This window comes from Perissodus microlepis, chromosome 13 (genome assembly GCF_051167445.1).
Source record: "Perissodus microlepis isolate ML-2025 ecotype Zambia chromosome 13, ASM5116744v1, whole genome shotgun sequence".
In the NCBI taxonomy this organism is placed as follows: domain Eukaryota; kingdom Metazoa; phylum Chordata; class Actinopteri; order Cichliformes; family Cichlidae; genus Perissodus; species Perissodus microlepis.
Window position 1 is genome coordinate 27,681,782 of NC_140473.1, and position 18,924 is coordinate 27,700,705.

The 18,924-nt window shown below is 38.5% G+C and overlaps 2 protein-coding genes across 2 annotated transcripts; both read right to left on the minus strand.

Annotated features, from left to right (window-relative positions):
• Nucleotides 1–388: 388 nt before the first annotated feature.
• Nucleotides 389–3,519, minus strand: LOC146375278 (uncharacterized). Its single transcript, XM_084948858.1, has 3 exons — nt 3,216–3,519; nt 2,420–2,496; nt 389–1,693 (listed from the first exon to the last, which is right to left on the minus strand). Exons 1-3 carry the CDS (start codon nt 3,217–3,219, stop codon nt 980–982), a joined length of 795 nt encoding a protein of 264 aa, XP_084804984.1. The 5' UTR covers nt 3,220–3,519; the 3' UTR covers nt 389–979.
• Nucleotides 3,520–3,616: 97 nt separating this feature from the next.
• plekha3 (pleckstrin homology domain containing, family A (phosphoinositide binding specific) member 3) lies at nt 3,617–18,576 on the minus strand. Its single transcript, XM_084948857.1, has 9 exons — nt 18,522–18,576; nt 15,647–15,763; nt 15,404–15,553; nt 13,514–13,635; nt 13,094–13,198; nt 12,017–12,060; nt 8,397–8,491; nt 7,910–8,029; nt 3,617–6,277 (listed from the first exon to the last, which is right to left on the minus strand). The coding sequence occupies exons 1-8, from the start codon at nt 18,559–18,561 to the stop codon at nt 7,920–7,922; spliced, it is 783 nt and encodes a 260-aa protein (XP_084804983.1). The 5' UTR covers nt 18,562–18,576; the 3' UTR covers nt 3,617–6,277; nt 7,910–7,919.
• Nucleotides 18,577–18,924: the final 348 nt, after the last annotated feature.

Sequence of the window (18,924 nt, forward strand, 5' to 3'; positions counted from 1 at the left end):
CGACTGGACAAGGTACAACACAGGTTGGGGGGAGAGAGATATAATCACTCCCACCTGAGATGTTATTTATCAAGACTACTATATATAGATAAACCCAACATAAAAATCAGAATAAAGGATAAAACAAATGTCGACTGATGCCGATGAAAGAAATTTCATAAGAATGTGTTGTGGTGTATCTAGAAACTTCTAGAAACACAGCGAGAAAATATCACTGGATCCAGGCATATCATTAATGCTCGATGTGTAAATGTCTTTAATAAAAATCTATACAGCATTCCAGGAGATGACACAAATTCTTCAGGGGTTGCTTCAGAGCGAGAGTCCAGCATTAAAATCTGCCAGATACAGAGGCACTCGCTTTGGTGAAATGCAGCTGAAAGTAGCAGAATTCTTCATGCAGGTCATCAGAATTCAGATTTACAGCTTCATCATGAACACTTTTATCTCAAGACAGAACAATTTGTTACAAGCTGGTACTTTCTGAACCCTGGTGTTTGAAAAGGCCTCCCATCTACAACTGATAAAAAGTAACTCTTTTTTTTTTTTTTTAACATCACACGGGGCCTTGTTGAGCAACCTTCCCTGAGATGTAGACTTCAGGAGGACAGAAACAAAGAAATACTGTTTCGTTGCAGTTTTGACGGATACTTTACTCAAGGACTCAGACTTCCCAAAATGACATTTAACTAAAACTGTAATATAAAAAATACAAATTTGATGATCGAGCAGTCCTTATGTGACTCTCTCTTGTTTATAAGCCCCTCCTACTAGATGAGCTTTCCACGCAGTATTCAAACAAAACTGTCCTTTACGATTGCATGCATGTGATGTATGCAGGGGAGGTCCACTCTCCCAGACAGGATTATTGCATTACTGTTTACAATGACAAAACATTACTTTAATGCCTTATATTCACATTTCTTTATTGGGTTTTTCACATGCTTAAGGGCTGTATACAACACTGCAGGGCACTTTATTACCAGGGCAGCTGTGTACTGCTGTAGTGACTCCAGTGTGTGTGAGGAAAGTACATACAGTAATAACACTGGCATGGTTGTGCAGTAAGTGTTTGCAGATGTGTGTAGGATACATTTGGAGCCTGAAGAGGTGCATATAACATAGGAAACGTGTGCAGAGGTGGAGGTATATATTGACCCTGACGTACGAGAGGAGGAATATAGTCAGGCTGAAGATGTGGTGGCTGCCGCGGCCATGGGAATGGTACAGAGGGAGGGATATTGTCTCTTCTTCCTAAGGTTCCCCCTCTCTCTGGTCGGCAGATGGTGTAGGTGGTGTCATTCTTGTGTTTTTGGGGCAGCACCTGGAGGTGAAGGGTGGAGGTGACTTGGCGAGGGTGGGGCAGGAGACTGACAGACTTGGTTAGCTGAGGTCTTTTGAGCATCCCCTTCATCTTTCCCTTATCCTCTGGAGTCTCGGATGTCTCCGCTCGCCTGTCACCATCCTGCCCTCCAGAATCAGGTTCAGCAGTGTCTTCACACACAGGCCTCACTGGTGTCTCTTCTACGACGCTCCCAGTAAAGAAACTGCTGCTGGAACTGGACTCAGCTTCTGAGTCGGAGTTAACCTCTGATCCAAAGTCTTCGTCAGATGAGCTGGACTCACTCTTGCCCCCCCACCGAGACCTGAAGTGCGCCTTGTGGTTGTAGCAGTCAGGGCAGCGAGACAGACTCTGGAGTTAGAATAGAATAGAATAATCCTTTAATTGTCCCACAAGGGGAAATTTGGTTGTATCAGCTCACTTTGGACTAGAATCAGCAGGAGATAAGGACACGCATGCAGGTCCTCCTCCTACAACACTGAAACAATGCTGGCAATTCCCCAGATTTACACAAATATTGTAGAAAAGAAAAAACATTTAACCTGTTAAACTGGACTTATAGCCTCAGTATTAACATTTTGACTGCTGCCATGTTTGTTAGGATCCAGAAGCGACCATATTTTGACCAGTTGGAAACATCCAGGACTTAAAAATGAAGCCGAATTTGGCCCTAAAAGTGAATCAATCCCAACAGAAAATACAAGGCCCACCTTTTCTGGATTGATAAACTCTGCTTACCTGTGTTACTGAACTTGAGCTCGCATACGATAATATGGTTTGTAAGAGCATGGAAAAGTCGCTGATGAAATAAACTCAGGCTTCATAGATACAGAAGGAAAATTCCTATTATGGTTAAGCCCCACCCCTTCATTTTCAAACCTGTTTACAGGAGCAGCCAATCAGAGGACACTGACTTAAGGGAATTGAGGGCTGAAACAAACCTTTGTCTGACAGATGCAGAATATTTTGAGCTGTGAGTCACACAAACTCTACCCGGATACAGTTTAAGAATTTAAGAACCAACAGATCTCTTTCAAGAGGCAATTTTTCATATCATTTAAAAACATAGGTTAATACCTTTGATTGTTTTTGACAACGTGCTTGATTGTCCTCAGTGTTTTGTTCAGAATCTGAGTGAAGTCCTCCAGACTCGTCTAGAAATCAGATGGAGAAGAAAACGTGAAGGAAATAAGATGCACAACTACACGCATAACGAAAAAGAAAGACAGGTGGTTATTTGTGTGTGTGTGTGGTGGTAGTGGTGGTTGGGGGGGGTTGCCTTTTTTTTTTTTAAGCTACAGTTCGTTGAATTCTAGATTCTACATGAATATACAAACGCACATTACCTGTGGTCTCTCATTACACAACATTTGAAAACACCTGTCCTACTTCAACACACTAGCAAGAAGTAGAACGGTTACATTTTCTTAGCCTGACAAAAATTACTACCAACCCATTAATAATCCGTATTAAAACTCTGAACCCAGTTGGAAAACAAACCAGAGAAATTACACTTATTTACTAGTGTTTGAGCAAAATGTTACAAATCACAAGTGACTGAGTCTAGGCTCAAGTACTTTGAAATTAACCGGAATTCACATTTGCTATTTGAGAACATATGAGGTCATGTTCATTTTGATTTAAAGTCATTTTGATAACTAATGAATGATTTCAGGCTCAGGATTTTTTCTGTCAAAGAACAAAATATGTCCTCACTCACTTTTCAGCAGTACAGACTGAGCAGATTAATTGGTGAGAAAAACAGTCCTAACCAATTTCAGCTGTTAACCCTGCGTAATGTGTGGCATAGTAAAGTTTGTACTTGCTACTTCTTAAGATAACAAGTTATTCATTTATCACAAAGTGCACTCACCCATGCTTCCCCGTTCTCTGCCTCAGGTCCGGGATACTTCTGCTTCACACACCTGCGTGTGTTTGTGCAAATGAGCGTCAGGTGAGTGCGTCTTGATATATGCTGTTTGAGGAAGAGACACACTGAGCTCATCGCTGTCAGAAAATAAATAAAATAAAGAGCCGACTTCCAACCACAGATCGACACACACAAGCATATATGCATATGCATATGCATACACACACCTTTTGTAAACACGCAACAGGATCATCGTCCAGGCCTCTCCACAACCTCCCACCAGCTGAATAAACACAAAGCTCCTATTAAAAGTCTTAAACTGCAGTTGATTTATGGGCAGGTAGTATATGCGTGTGTGTTAAAGGTCTATATAAACCCTTAAATATGAAAGGAAAAAAAACACCTTCAGTTTCAAACATTTCTTTATTCAGACAATGAAAATCTGATCTGATACAACCACTTACGTCACTCTGCAGAGACAGTTAAGGCATGAAAATCTCTGCTGGTTTGGCCACAACAAACACAAAATAATCCGCAAGAAGAAAAAAAGAGATTTGGGAGTAACTCAGGAGTGTAATATTTAAGCTTCTCTCTCTCTCACATCAGAGCTTGTTGACTGAAGTGTTTAAGGACAGGACATTTATTTATTTATTTATGGGGGGGGGGGGGGTTCCAAAGAATCCTGAACACATGAATCTACAGCTAAACAGTTTGCTTAGCATGGAAATGTGGAAAGGGCGGCTTACACGTAACAGTCAGCCTCCCCGTACTTGCAAAGATGACTCATTAAGATATGGGCGGGATCTCAATATCTGGATGCAAAAGAACAGCAAGAAAAACATCTTTATATTTATTTTAAAATTCATATATCTAGAGTTTGTAATATTCCTCTTACATAGCTCAGCAAATATATTCTGATGAGTTCTCTCCCCTGCATTCATCAGCTCATTGTTTATGCATGGTCTACGGCTTCTCTGGGCACAGGGGCATGGGTGCTCCGACCTCCTGCTCTTTGAGAAATTCCCAAACCAGCCGAGAGCCACAATCTCTCCTGAGTGTGCTGGATCTGCCCCTGGAAGTCCGAACTACGGCAGCTGGCTCTTTCAATTCAGAGAAGCGGTGTCAACTGTATTCTGTCGGTCACTAACTAAAGCTCACGACCATAGGTAAAGGTAAATCTAAAACTTTTTTAAAAATTCAATGTATTAATAAGGGCCCTGAAAGTGATTCAATTATTAAAAAAAAAATCCAGTTTTTGATCGATTTAATCTATTGTCTGTGTTATTGGACAGAAAAATGGATCATATATGAGGCCCAAATATGTCCCGAACCAGCCGGTGGACCACGTCAGTAGTCAGAGAAGCAAAAGCTCATTAAGTGTTGTCTTCGTGCTATCAAGTCTGAAAATTTGGCAAAATGTAGACTTTATTTTATATGGCCCCACGTAACGATTAAATACAGATCTACCAGCTCTCTGCAGATGAGAGTAACATCACAGGTCAGTAACAGGACATGAAGCTAACATCCAAAGTTTAAACTGTGTGCAGCTCTGATTATACACAGGAAACGCACCTCTGGGTCTTCATCATAGAGAGTGAACAGACATTAGAGTAGAATAATACACAGAAGAAAAGTTTCAAGAAGTTTTCATATATTTAAGGCTGCAGCTTTCAAAGTTTCACAGCCATCACTGTTTCCAACACGCAGTACCATTGTCACTATAATCCACTTATTTAGTTCTCAAATATTTTTTTTTTAAAAAAGACTCTGGAGTGCAAAAGTCACCACATCAAAGAAAAATGGATGTTAAGGGAAAGTACTGTAAAGTTACCAGGAAAACTGTCTGTTTCAAAACACCCACAAAATTCACAAAGCTTAGGATACAACAGACGTGGTCCATCTAAATTCCACTGGCACGAGTGACGTTAAGGTAAACACAAACGCACTACGGCATCAAATGTTTGGGGGGTTTTTTCAGTTCAGTATTCTGCCGGGAAAGTTGGTGAGCATCACTGTGTTTGCTTTGTTTTCACATGACTACTTTTTCTGTGTTTGAACAACAATGCAAGCGTGGCGTGACACGACACTGTGCAGACTTCAAAGGTGATGTGTGAAGATTTGGGACAGCCTTCCTCGTCTCTCACAAAGAAAACTATATATCTTGTGTTTTTTAAAATTTTCTGGTGGTGAACACTGTTTATCCTGCTGTGGATACTTTCTGCAGGCAGTTTTTCAAATGGCACAAACACATTTTTTCCTCCTTGCAGCTCCTCAGAAAGAAATTTACAAAGACAACACTTTGCAAACAATACATCATCGTCTGAAACGTTAAGCTTTACATATTTTTAAAGTCTGATAAGGTTTTGGGAATCAACATGTGAAAATCAAAAACTGTAAACTTTTGATCACCAGTGTAGCTGCAGTTTTTAGATGACTGCTGCTGTGTCTCCTTGCACTCGCTCCTCTGCGACGCCGCTTGATCGCCTCTCGTGTGTCTGAACAGTTATACTTCTCATGATGTCATACTTTCAGGAAGTGAACACAGTCACAGGGAGCCAAATCTGGGGAGTTAGACAGGTGGTGAGCGAAGCCTGAATGTCTGTGGCCAAAAATCCCCACAGTTCAGATCGTTGCATCTGAATCTGCTCCCTCAGACAGGATGTTACAGCAGAACTCTGTATCCACAGCCTTGTGCTGGGGAACGAATCCATGATGCACAACCAGATAAATGTTGAAAAAAATGCAGAGTATTCTTCTAAGTTTCCTCAACCTGATGTGCTGCCTTTGGACTGGAAACTGCTTGGTCATAGCTAAAGATTCAGCTCTCATCACCAACGATGATCATCCACGAACTCTGGATCAGTTTAAAGTAAAAGTTGATGTTCGTTCTTTGCACTAATGTGAGGTCCATGGTGAAGTCACACAGTGAGAGTGGTCAGAATGGAGGAAAGAAAAAGACATACTGAAAATGACCTTAAAGAGGAGATCAGATCACAGTAAGGTTCAGATAAGGTTTTTGATTTTTACGCTTCAGTTTCCGGAACCTTCTCCAGTTTTCCGTGAAGCTGAAGATGACAAAGACAAAAGAGAAACAATGTTGCCAGTGTTGGAAACGCAGGACTGTAAAACAGACTATATGTCAGTTTATACACAACACTTTGGTTCTCTCATTTGAAATGGCTGGATAACAAGTGTGACTGACTGGGATGTGGCATCTGTGGTGACTCTCATTCACAAAAGGCAAAGTTTTTATCCGCCACCATTCGGTTGTTTTGAAGAGAATTTTGATGAACAAGTGATGAATGTGACCAAGAAACAGAGGACAAATAACTGAAAAGTCGTAAGTCTACGAGTGCACCTGGATAATTCTCCTTTCTGACTTTAGTAAATTACAAAACGACCTTCACAGTTCCACAAAGACTATGCAGCACAAAAAGTCGCCCCCTGCTGGCAATCAAAAGGAATGCAGCTTGAAGGCACTTCCACCTCAATTAAATCCCAAAACTGAATCCATCTTCTAAAACATCTCCTAATCTGACACAGTGACCACACACACAAATAAAATATGATCTGAGCTAGCATTAATGCTTCAGTCATGTCAGTGACTGATTGCTAAAAAGCTCAGTTTTCATATTCACCCTAAAATGAGTGGTGTCAGGGTCACATCTTCAAGGAAATAATTAAGAAATTCAAAGATTTGCTCACATTCCCAGCTAGATTATCTTAAATTTAGTATTTCTGTTCACTTGTCTTAGGAGTTTAGGTGAAACTCTGTTCAAAACGAGGACAAGCTGCAAAGAGCGTAACACGGTCCAGGCTGAACATGACTGCCTGGAAAAAGAAAGGTGGCAGCTTTAATGCAGGTGATTATGTTTTGGCAAACATCTGAAGACACAAGCAGACTCGTTAAAGCAGGGACGGAGAGTGATGGAGAACTTTTTTTTTTTTTGCCTTTGCTTTCGGCAATGAGCTCAGCTGGAGGCCTGGAAGAAGAACACAGAAGACGGGAGGAAAGAAGTAATTTGGGGCTCCTTAGGAAAAGCCAGAAAAATAGATGCTTTTGCGTCACAGTTGCTGGATTTCAACATCCTGTCTAAGTGCCACTGAACAAAACTTTTGGCTCTGCGATCAGTTTTTGGATGCACAACAAACCTTCAGTACATTCTGATTAAAGCAGCCCTGGCATCTAATTGTTCCAGAAACCAGGAATTCACAGTTCATCGTGTCCACACTGCGTCACGGAGCTGCCTGATACAATCATCTGGTTCCAGCTGAGGAAATTCGCTGGATCAACTGGGGATACTTACAATTTTCCTTGAATCCAGGATGTGGACTTCAAGTACAACTACATGACTACAAAAGTATCCATGGTTAAATCTGAAAGGTTAACAGTGTGGAGTCCTCTCACCTCATCAGGTTAAAGCTTCATATAATTCATACTCTCAATTTCTCGAACTTCAGCTTGGGACTGAATTGCCATCAGTCTAGTGTATACTGTGCAACCGAAAGACTTCAAGAAATGAAAGCTAATGAATCCAAAGTGCTTTTGTTTGGCAATTAGCTGAGAAACAGCTTGTGAAGGACGTTCCTACAACGAAAATGTTCATCCTTGGTGTAATGGTGTCAGCATCTCAGCAAATAATGATCTGGTGGCGTTTGTGACATCTTCTAGAGTTTATCAGGGTTTGGATGGGCACCTTGGGGTCTTTAGATGGAAAGGTCAGTGTCTGTGTCAGTGGGCGTGGTCTTTGGGCTCACACTGCCTGCCCTCTCCTCGGGAATGGAGGACGAGTCACCGTTGAGAGTAGGCAGCAAACCTGGAAAACAAAACAAATATATTAACAGGTGGGTCGCTTTCATTCAGGATTCTCAAAATCGAGTTACACAGCGGAAAGTGCAGAAAGCTACAAAGAACGTAATTAAACCACTCACTGAAACAGCCATTGGTAAACTCAACCAAGGGTCATACAGGCTTTAACTCTCAGTACTGAATACAAAACATGTTTTCAGCTCTTACTGTAAGAGTGGTAAGAATTCATATTGAATGTAACTATACCTACTTATACTAATTACCTTATATAATATCACTTAAAAACTTAATGTGTTTAACTCTCTCTACTATTTTCTCTTTATTTAGTTCTGAAGTGTCACTTATGCAGACTATAAAAAGATGTTATGTCTTACGTTCAGTATCATAAACCGAGCTGTCAGAGTTGGTACGGTTTCTCCGCTGAGTTGACCTTTGACCTCCACTCACGTACTCCTTCAGTACACCTGACCTGAGGAGGATGAGGAATGAAAACGACAGCTGTAACTTAATGGGGAGGTTTTGTGAACAGAAAAAAAAAAGGCATCCACAAATATTTACCCCTATTAGCCAGAAGGAGAACAAAACTACCAAGAAGTAAAAGGAAGAGATGTTTGAACATCTCTGCTCAGACTGCTGCCCACAGGACCCTGACCCAGATAAGAAAATGCAAGCTTTAGCTGCCCTCAAACAACGACAACGGAGAATCTCAGCTGATAGGGTTTAGCAACACAGTGTCAAGCAAATTCTTCTCCAAACTTGAAATATTTTCAACTACTATGTGTTTGTCTGACTTCCCGATACTGTGGTCCCCGCCAACCTTGACACAAACATGGTTCAGGCGGTTAGCCACCGCATACAGCATTTGCTTCAGTATTGTTTAATTTCAGTCATGGCATCTAGTGTCTGCTTTATTTCCAAATCTAAGAAATGGACATTTATACAGAAACTTATTTTTTTCCCAAATCATTATGTTTTGAAATTATAGAACTACAGTGCTGATGCAGCACAGCCTGTCACGCATCTGCACTGCAGTCAAATGAGCCTTTGTGTGGCAAATGTTTATGTCTAGATTGGAAATAAGGCAGACACTAGGTGCCATGGTCATTAGAATTATGGAAAGGCAGCTTATTAGGTGCTTTTCCATAATACTAAGACTGCCTTATTTCAGCAATTACCAATCACATTTGATATAACAAGCAAAAGTGACATCAGACTGAACAGTCCTGTCCAGTTAGAGATCAAACTGCAATCAGAATCGTGCTAAATTATATAAATAAACATTTATAATGCTAAAGAAGTCCTGAACATGTGAGAAGAAATCTTACATATTTATACAAAGCTTCCAACTGATTCCATCTTAATTATGAGTTGTTGAAACAATAACAAAATCTGTAAAAATAAATGAACTATCTAGACTGTCAACTGCTCAGTTTAATAAACTGATAACTGAGTTAGTTATCAGCTGATCAGAGTTAGTTCAGTTATTATTAATTATTATTGTGGTTTTTCTTATTATTATTATTATTATTATCAATAAATAATATCATTACTATATTCAGGGTTTGTTGAAGAAAAGCAGCCAGTGAGTGAGTTATGTGACCTGGGATTTCTGCAGTCCAACTACAACAGAAAACCCAGAGTTGCCTCCAGTTTTCCATTAAACCTGCTTCTGGAGCAAAGCCCCGCTTCCATCTGAGACGATGCAGGAGCATTTGCTCATCACGCAATCAGACTCCAAAACACAAGAACATAAACAAGTTGTCGTTACTCATTAAATAAATGCAATATATAATCTTCATAATACTGTACAATTTCCACTCAGACCACTGGGCTGCTTCATAGCCACTCACTGTCGTAAACATTATTACTGCACTCATATTAATCTGTCAGTCTTGTGACTCAGCACTATCACACTGGACTTTACAGGTTGTGCTGTAAATATTTAGTTTCATCCTGATGTCTCATGTGTTCATTTGCACATCAAACCTCACAGAAAACCTTTTTCTTTCACAATCATGAGTTTAAATTTTATCGCTTGCTTTGCTTTTTGTCCTCTTTACAGAGAATGACATCCTCTGAAAGTTAAATGAACCAGCAACAAAAATGAAAGGACCTTTAAATCCTCATAGTCATTTTCATTCAGCAGATTTGAGATACAGAAAACCTAAAGAACTAGTTTGGTTTCTGAGAAACTGGTGAAGAGCCGTTAAATTTGATTTGTAAAGGTCAACAACAACAAAAATTAAAATATTCAGTTTATTTTTTGCATGGTGTGTGAACAGCTTCCCCCCAAAAGATCCAAGACATAAGTACAGAAGGAGTAGAAACTGTTGTAAAGCGGAGTGACGTATCAACACTTAACCTTGAAGTAACCAAGTGAGGTGTTACAACTTTTCACAGGTGTGACAGGGGTAATGGGTAGTTAGGTGGGTCATTTATTTTTGTTTTAACACTGTGGACCAATTTTTGGTGTAATTTTCTATGTGCAAAGTGATGTTTCGCAGTGAAGTGGTGCTCACGAGAATAGACTAGCAGACACTTGAGACCCAAACTCATGATGAAAACAACTAAACTGACATTTTGTGAGGTTGACGCTTTTGTGCCCAAAACATATTACTGATAAACAATAACTGAATATTGTCATGGGAAAAGTAAATAGTATAGTATACTTTTTCCTTACAGCTTTATGTGTTAATGATTAACACATAAAGCTGTAAGGAAAAAGTAAAAAGGTTTCCTGTACAAAATCTAATGGAGTCATAAATGAACCCACTCAGTCATTTCAGTGGCTAAAATAGCAGTCGCTTGAGGGTTTAACAGGTTTTACTTGCTTTAATAATACCTGCTGTCTATGCTAGCCATTAATGTCAGCAGATTTTAAATCACTAAAGTGAACAAATGAAGTTGAGTCCGATAAATATCCTAACATCTATTTCATTCTTATGTGATGCAGCAGTCATCAGCAATTGAAAAAGCACTTACTTTATAATTTTAACATCTCCCAGTAACAGATATATGTAACACCATTACTTTAAAAAGTGTCCTGCCATGCATCTCAGTCCAACCATTGGAACGAGACATTACTTTTTACAGAATCCATCAAGAAAACATGATTTTTTTAAAAAAAAAAAGCATGCTACACACAAAACTCTTACTTTGTTGAATTAGATCTCAGGTAGATGGTGACTCTGCTGTCAGAAGGTGACGTGTGTGCAAAGCACTGCACACGGACTATAAAATGCCAATATGTGACAATAATAATCAGTATGTGACGTGTCCATCCTCCAGTACACTGTGAGATCTCTTCAGTACCTGCTAAGTCTACACTGAGTTGTGCCAGTTCAGATTGACATATTTAAAATACTACATTTCTGCCTCCTGGAGGCCAAAATCAGCATTCCAGTAAACTGGATTTTTTTCCCTTTCTTATTTGGAGAACAGGGTCAGATTGAAAGCTTGTACGAATTCAAAAACTTTCATGTAAAAGTCTGCTTCCTGTCCAGGGTGATTTTTCGGTGTCTGTACTGAATAATTTTACTTTAAGTAGTAATACTGAAACAATGTTGTGCATGTTTGTATCTACTTTGTTGTTCTTTAACTTCCTCCTAAAAATTCCAGTTTGAAAACCTTGGACTAAACGATCCACCCTAAAATCAGCTTATTACTTTTAAATCTGTGAATACGCATTGAATTGAATTGCTTTTAAAGGCAAGTTGTAACACAATGCTGTAACTGCAAGGCATTGCGTGCATGACATTATGATTGGAGGCTGAGCCTGCATAAAAGTTTGAAGCTAGAATCGCCCCTGGTGCATCCAAGGTTTTTTTTCCCACGTAAAGATCTTTGAGCAACGTGTTTGTAATAAATATGCTTTATAAACAAACTTGAGTATAGTCTACAAGAAACTTTAAATGTGACTTTGAATTAATTTAAGTCGCCTCTTTTTTTGTTACAACTTTAAGTTCATGATGGTTTGTGTACGTGTTTCACTCACCTGTCAAAGCTGTATGTTCCAGGGTGACTGATTGACCGCTTCATCTGTACAGAAAGTGACACATTTGGTCATTTAGATTTTTTTTTAAGTTCAATTAAAACCTGATAACAATTTCAAGACCTTCACTTTTGTTTTTGTTCTAAATATCTCTGATCCCTCAATGAGCTGTAAAATGAGAAAGCATTTAGACTTTAAGCCACTTCGCTAACTTTTTATTTCCATCTGGCACGTCTAAATAAAGACCTGCGTCTTGAGCATTATTGGAATTATTCTGTTGCAGATTAAGATTTTTTTTTATTATGCCTCTAGGTATTGGTATTACAATGTTCAAAGTACAGTGAAAAGAATACAAAATAAGTAAAAGGAAATGAAAGTGCCTGAGACTGAAAATGGAAATTGACTGAACAGTTTGATCATTTTTGTGCATTGTGTGAGGGTAACCTGAGTGACTGGTGCACCTTTCAAAATACAAAACAGAGTCATCACCTTATAAAAAAAAGAATTGGTCTGTTTATAAATTAAACAAGTAAAAGATCAAAGTAACATTTTTATTGAATTCTGTTCGATTTCTTTCTTACTGTCAGTGAAGATAACATTTTGCTCGAGGTCAATTGTTTTCTTAACCTCTCCTGTCACATCTGCTTCAATGTTTTACCCTGAGTGTATGAGTACAAAATAAAATCTACAATAAAACAATTATGCCACACTGTTATTTGCCAAGTCTACAACTACACAATATTTCTATCCAATTACAGAACGGCCTAATGACTCTGGTTTTGTGCACCACAGCACTCTGTACTGCTGAACATCACGGGCACATTGTGAAACTCGAACAAACCATAGGAATATAAATGAAAAAAATCGGTCGTGTCAACAAAGATACAAAATTGTATTTTATTTTACTGAGGATGTTTCTTCTTGAATATCATTACTCATGTTGTATTAAACATCTTTTATCTACTGTAACAGAATAATTAAACAACTTTTGAGTTACAGAAAATAGATATTATTGACCTTTTTTTTATTAATCTAAACCTAAATTACAGGCTTTTGATTAGCTAGAGAAGGTGAAATTACCCTTTCAGGAGGTCGGAGGTCAGGAGTCAAACTGTGATTGGCCAGGGTCATACACTCTTCCAGAGTCCTGATGAAAGTGGCACATGTGGCACTGAGGAGCGAGGCCTGAAGACACACAGACGAATAACCAATCATCTTTTTTTTTTACTCACATACCTTCAAGCTTCAAACTGAGAAATAGATTTGATCTAATTTTAGATGTAATCTTTCTGCCTGATGGGTCTTTTGTGTGCACTAAAGGTTCCTTTTTTTTTTTTTTAAATGGTAAAATGCCTCCTTTTTAAATAATTTCTTTCTCATATACACAATAAAGCAAAATAATATCATTTAAGTACTGAAAAAAGAAACTCTTATAATTTGAGTCTAACTTTGAAATATTGTAAAGATAAGTTTGAGGTAAAAAGAACCCCCGTTTCTTACCTCAGAAGTCGGCGCGGTCTCTAAGTCAGCGCTGTACTGTGATTGGATTGTTTGGACCTGCTGGACGAGGAGGTCACAGTACAGGCGGAGTTCAGACATTTTTGTCTTCAGACAGTCTGGACCTGACAGACAGAAGTGTTGGGTTCAGTAAACTCTAATAAATGGGTACCTGAATCAACTAAATGATGCCACTGTTCACTTCTGTTTTATGTTAAAATATTTAAACAACTAGATTTCCATGATAATGTACATGGAAGGGTTGCAGAGTTGGACGACCCTTCTCCATGTCTTATTCGATTTTGAGATGACCAATAGTCAATATCACTATCCACACTCCGTAATGCATATTGTGTGGCCCCAATTAAATAAAATCAAAAAACACAACAGTAGTCTCTCACAGGATGAAAGACACTGAGCAGCTTATTTTGCAATTCCAGAATGAAATAAAGTAATATCAACAGGAGAATCATGTTCACATACAATAATGAATGGTTAAGTCTGTAATTAATGACCACAGGTGGACAGCTAAATGGCTAAAATGATAAGTCATAGCTGAGGATGCACCAAGGAACCTGGGAATCATTCCTTACAGTGTTTAAGGTAGACCTGAGCATTGTACGGCCCTGGCCTCATGTGGCCTTTACCACACAGCTGTCGAATAGCTCAACCTGGGCAAAGCGTTAAAAAGCGTCTGGGGCCTGAGGGCAGAAATTTATGAGATTTTATGAGTTTTATGAGAAGAAATGTGAGGACATTCCAGAGCTCACAGATGCAAAAAGACAGCTCTTTGATTTGCTGTTGATGCAACTGCTGTTGATGCAACTGTCCTTCACTTTTCCACCTCATACTTTGATCCTGACTGAGTAAAATAGTAAAGCATTTTGTATAAAGTTAAAGGTCTTTAAAATTTTTCAAAAACAATACAATTTGTTCGGTTTGTTTTGGGAATGTTGATTAAACAGTTATGAAAGGCTGGAGTTTTTATTATGTCTATATCACGTTTTTATTGCCTAATTGTAAAAGCCACTGCTACTGCTACCAGTAGCAGTTTATAAAGAGATAAAATTAATATTGAGCACAACTAAATTTAACTCATTGGTGTAGCCCTTCACAACAAAACCAGTTTCTTGGGGAAAATAATTGTCCACCCTGGTTTAAGGCAACATCAGGCTTGACCTAAACATTGCTTTCCTAAGTTTAAAAAATAAAATAAAACTAAATATAAAACAAGACAATACATGCAATACAAACATTACTAATCTAGTTTGTAAGATAAAAAAATAACACCAGGACCAAGTTATATAAAACAATCTCATTAAGATGCTGAATACTGCTGTCATCTGCAGTTGCTGTTTCTCCTTTTTCTAAACCTCCTCATTTAGCAAACAAATCATATACAGAGCTGCCGATAGATAGCAGAAGTGAAATATTTAATCAAGCTGATTATAAGGTGCTGTTACTGTAAGTGTAACAAAAAGTGTAATAAAACTCTCACTTTATATATTGTCTCTCTGACCAAGCACAATGACCGAGCGCGAGAGATAAGACAAAGAATTACGGTGGTCTGAGTCTTTCAATGGTGTCGGCTCACCTGACCTCAGCTTGCAGTTTTTGTAAACACGCAGATAAAACTGCTGGTGTAGCAGCTGTTAAATATCTCTGAGCGGCTAACCATTTCCTCTTAAGTCTCTCTATGCCACATCAGCTGTCCCGTGGCTGACATGTGGTGAAGTACGCACAGAATAACATTGAACTAGCAGACTGGGCTGCTTGTTCTTTTACTTTGTAATTTATTCTAAATTGTTGCTGACTGAAATGGTTTCCAGCTTTTATTAGGTAATTTTCCCATGGATCAATCCTGAGAAAAAAGAGCAGACATTGCAGACTTACCTTTGTGTTTGTTACTGTCCAGTGTCCCAGCTTTGGATGACCCCAAAGCCACGAGCCACCTCTGCCTCTCTGCAGCGTTCACCGCTCGTACGTAGAAATGCTGTTCACCAGGGATTATCAACTCTAGACGGGTCGTATCTGTCGGATGAACTGAGACATAAAATATGAGGAGCGTTAGTGTGATGGATATGTTTGCTTTTGTGGCACCATGAGAGAGAATGGGTGAGATATAGGGGAGCTAACCTTTAATGTCACATACGGACATCTTGATGGATCCTTTGCTTCCTTTGCCAACATCGTCCTCGCTGTCGTAATAAGAGATGACTCCGTTCTCTAAGACGAACCAGCGAGGCTGCCATCCTGAAGATAAAAAAAACTTACATGTTTAATACAAAAGAAATCAATAACAACACTGACTTTATAATTCCATGAATTTTTAGGTTTTATATATTCTCAAAATTGCACCCGAGTTTTGTTTATTTTAAAATGATATTTAGTTTCAATTTTACAGTTTAACATTTGTTTTTGTTTTTTTAATTAATTAAAAAACATGATGTAGCAAAAAAGTTGGTTATAGAACAAAAACATGCAAAACAAAAACATAACAAAAAAACAAAACAAAAAAAAACCTAAACAATTTTTTTTTTTTTTAAAGATTCTGGCACTAGATTTGTGACATGGAGTAAAATTAATTTGGTTGCAGTTTTAAACAGGTAAAATGTGTCTTTCACCACCTGGAAATTTCATGTAGAGCCTGGACAGTCAGAATTTTCAAGGCCAATATTGTTATCTGGTGATCTAAAAATCTGCTATATATGCTGATATTTTTTTCCCTTTTTAGACATTTTCCCACTAGTGGGCAAACTATGCACCATCAACATCAGTATTTCTCCCATCACTTCCTTCCTTCCTTTTTAAACTTTCATTTTTTGGCTGTTATCAGTGCTGATAAGGATATAATGGCCAATAATCATCTGTTGTAAACATGAAGTTATGATGGCTCAAAAAATGAAAAAAAGAACATAAAAGACTGACCTTGATATTTGCATCTGCTATCAGCCAAATTTCTATTTTAAACATTGTAATTTAGTAAGTGGTACATCCCTATTTATTATTGCCCAGTAGGTTATTTTCTTAATTTGACTGGTCAACAACAAGAGAAGATAGTGATCAAACTCATGAAAGCCACTTTCTGAATTTTCCAACTCTACAAGACAGAGGACGTTGCTGAATAAACTCTATCTTATTACCATTAAATATGACAAAGACATGGGCCCATACTTAGAGGTTGAATCAGTGCATTTTGAAGCCAAAAATCTTGACCATTTCCTGCTTCAAGTGTCTGAACTCTAACTATAACTGGATCATATAATGAAGTGAAAAGGGAAATTTAAGTCTCTTTAGAAATGTCCCTTCAGAGGAGATTGTTCTGATGACATTCAGTTTCCAGCTGACAAAAAGCAGATGACAGTAGGAGTGTTTGAGGTCACAAGCAGTGTATAGTTTGTCCTCCGCCACTATTATTAATAGACATGTTATGCTGGCATCATTAAGGTCAAACACCACTTCAGGTCCTGTTACCATGCAGCTGGTTTACATCAGAAGATACGTCCCTCAGTGGTTGTGTGTGGCTGTCAGTTCTCCTCTGAGCAACATTTAAGTTAATGCTATAAATACATTCACTCAAGTCCTGTATTTAAGTAGCTCATTTGCTACTTTAAACTCTACTCTATTACATTTTAGAGTTTACAGTGATAAACATTTACTACATTTACAGTTCTTTTGCTCTAAACTGGGAGCTCCATTTCTGACATCCTTGGTGTGATATATCCACTAATATTTCCTTCTTAGGTTTAGACACACAAATGTATTTAATTTTATTTACTCTGTGAAGACCCACTCGACCCCACCTTCTTTTCAGTCTATGTGTGTGTTTATTTCCATTGAGCAACACCGGCAACATCTGGGCCTTCTGTGCAAGTCCTCTATTAAAGCCCTTAGAGCTTAGTTGATGTGTAGTTCTCTTCCCTGAGAAACATCCTTTGGATTTTGGTTTCTTGCACTAAACAAGATTCCATACACAAGCACTTTAGTCATCGATTCACTCGCACCACTGACCATAACAGCTATACACAGCAATTAGCTCACCTACCTACTTTGTCATTTGATTTGACAAATATAATGCTTTTTATAGGTATTTGTATGCATCTACCTTTCTGTCAAGCCTGCACAGCCCAGTTTGTGCAACCATGACAACAGGGAAAACTACTGGCTCCAGCAAATATGAAATCTACCAAAGCTGAGTTTCATATAATCTAACTTGAGGCCTTTGGATCTGAGGAACGGCTGAGATTCCTTAAAAGCACGTTGGTGCACCGCAAAGAACTAAATGCACTTTCCAAGAAGAAGGTGAATAATTTTAAGACAGCAGCATTCACCAAAATGACCTTGTTTTGTTTGATTTGCAAACATACACCACCACTACCACCAACGACAACTTTTGTTTAATGAAGATATTCAAAACATACTTGTAATTTGTGTAATGTGGCTATTGTAAATTGCTGAATTATTATGACTTTTGCCAGTAAACCTGGCATGCAGTGGAGATTGAATAACTCTGCTTCCAACTGTCTCTAAAGATCATAACAAACTGACTTTTAAATTCTTCAATGCTTTAATTTAATTAAGCGCTAAAGACCCATGTGTAGGTAAAACGGTGAACATAATAAATGCCAAAACTTGGAAAAATGTATTTACTGTTTCTCCACGTCTAATTACTTGGAATACTTTGATAGCTCAGCATTTACAATCTAGTGATGTCTTACATTTCACCATGTCAAAAAGGTATTTCATGACTTTTAATGCTTTAACTAAGTTTTTGCAGCAGTACCTTGGTATTGGCATGACACCGATTAGCAACATAATTCTGACTAAATAAATCCAACATTACATTAATTTACAACCAAAAACAGCAGCCGCACAGTAACATGTACATTTTTAATTTAATATTAGCTTGTTAGCTAACCTGCTAATTTAGAAACTTGTAACATATGTAAAATTGGCTGACATTATTCAATACTAACACGGCTAGTTCAAATCAGTTTTTAGAAAGACTCACCTGTCATGTAGTTCGTCCATTTGTAAAGTATCCCCTCCATGTCTTCGCTTCACATCGGCTAACGTCGCTAGCCTTTTCCGTAGCCAGGCTAGCTGCAGCCGAACACTAGCTATATGTAGCTAACGGTCGCAGTAACCCTTGGTTTTCTGTGTAGCGCCGTTGGTTGTGTAAAACATGAGTGAAGCGTTTGTGGTTTGTGACGGCTGAATGACAGCGTCAGCGGGTAAAAATAAAGCTGAGGTGTTGATTTGTTCTGAGCTGCTCGGAAACTCGACGGCTAACTTCTGGCCACTCAGCTGATGGACAAAAATGTCAACAAACCACCAGCTTCTCTACGGAGTCCCGGAGCAGCCATTCCACATGAACGCAAAAGTACATAAAGAAATTTGCTTTGAATTTATGC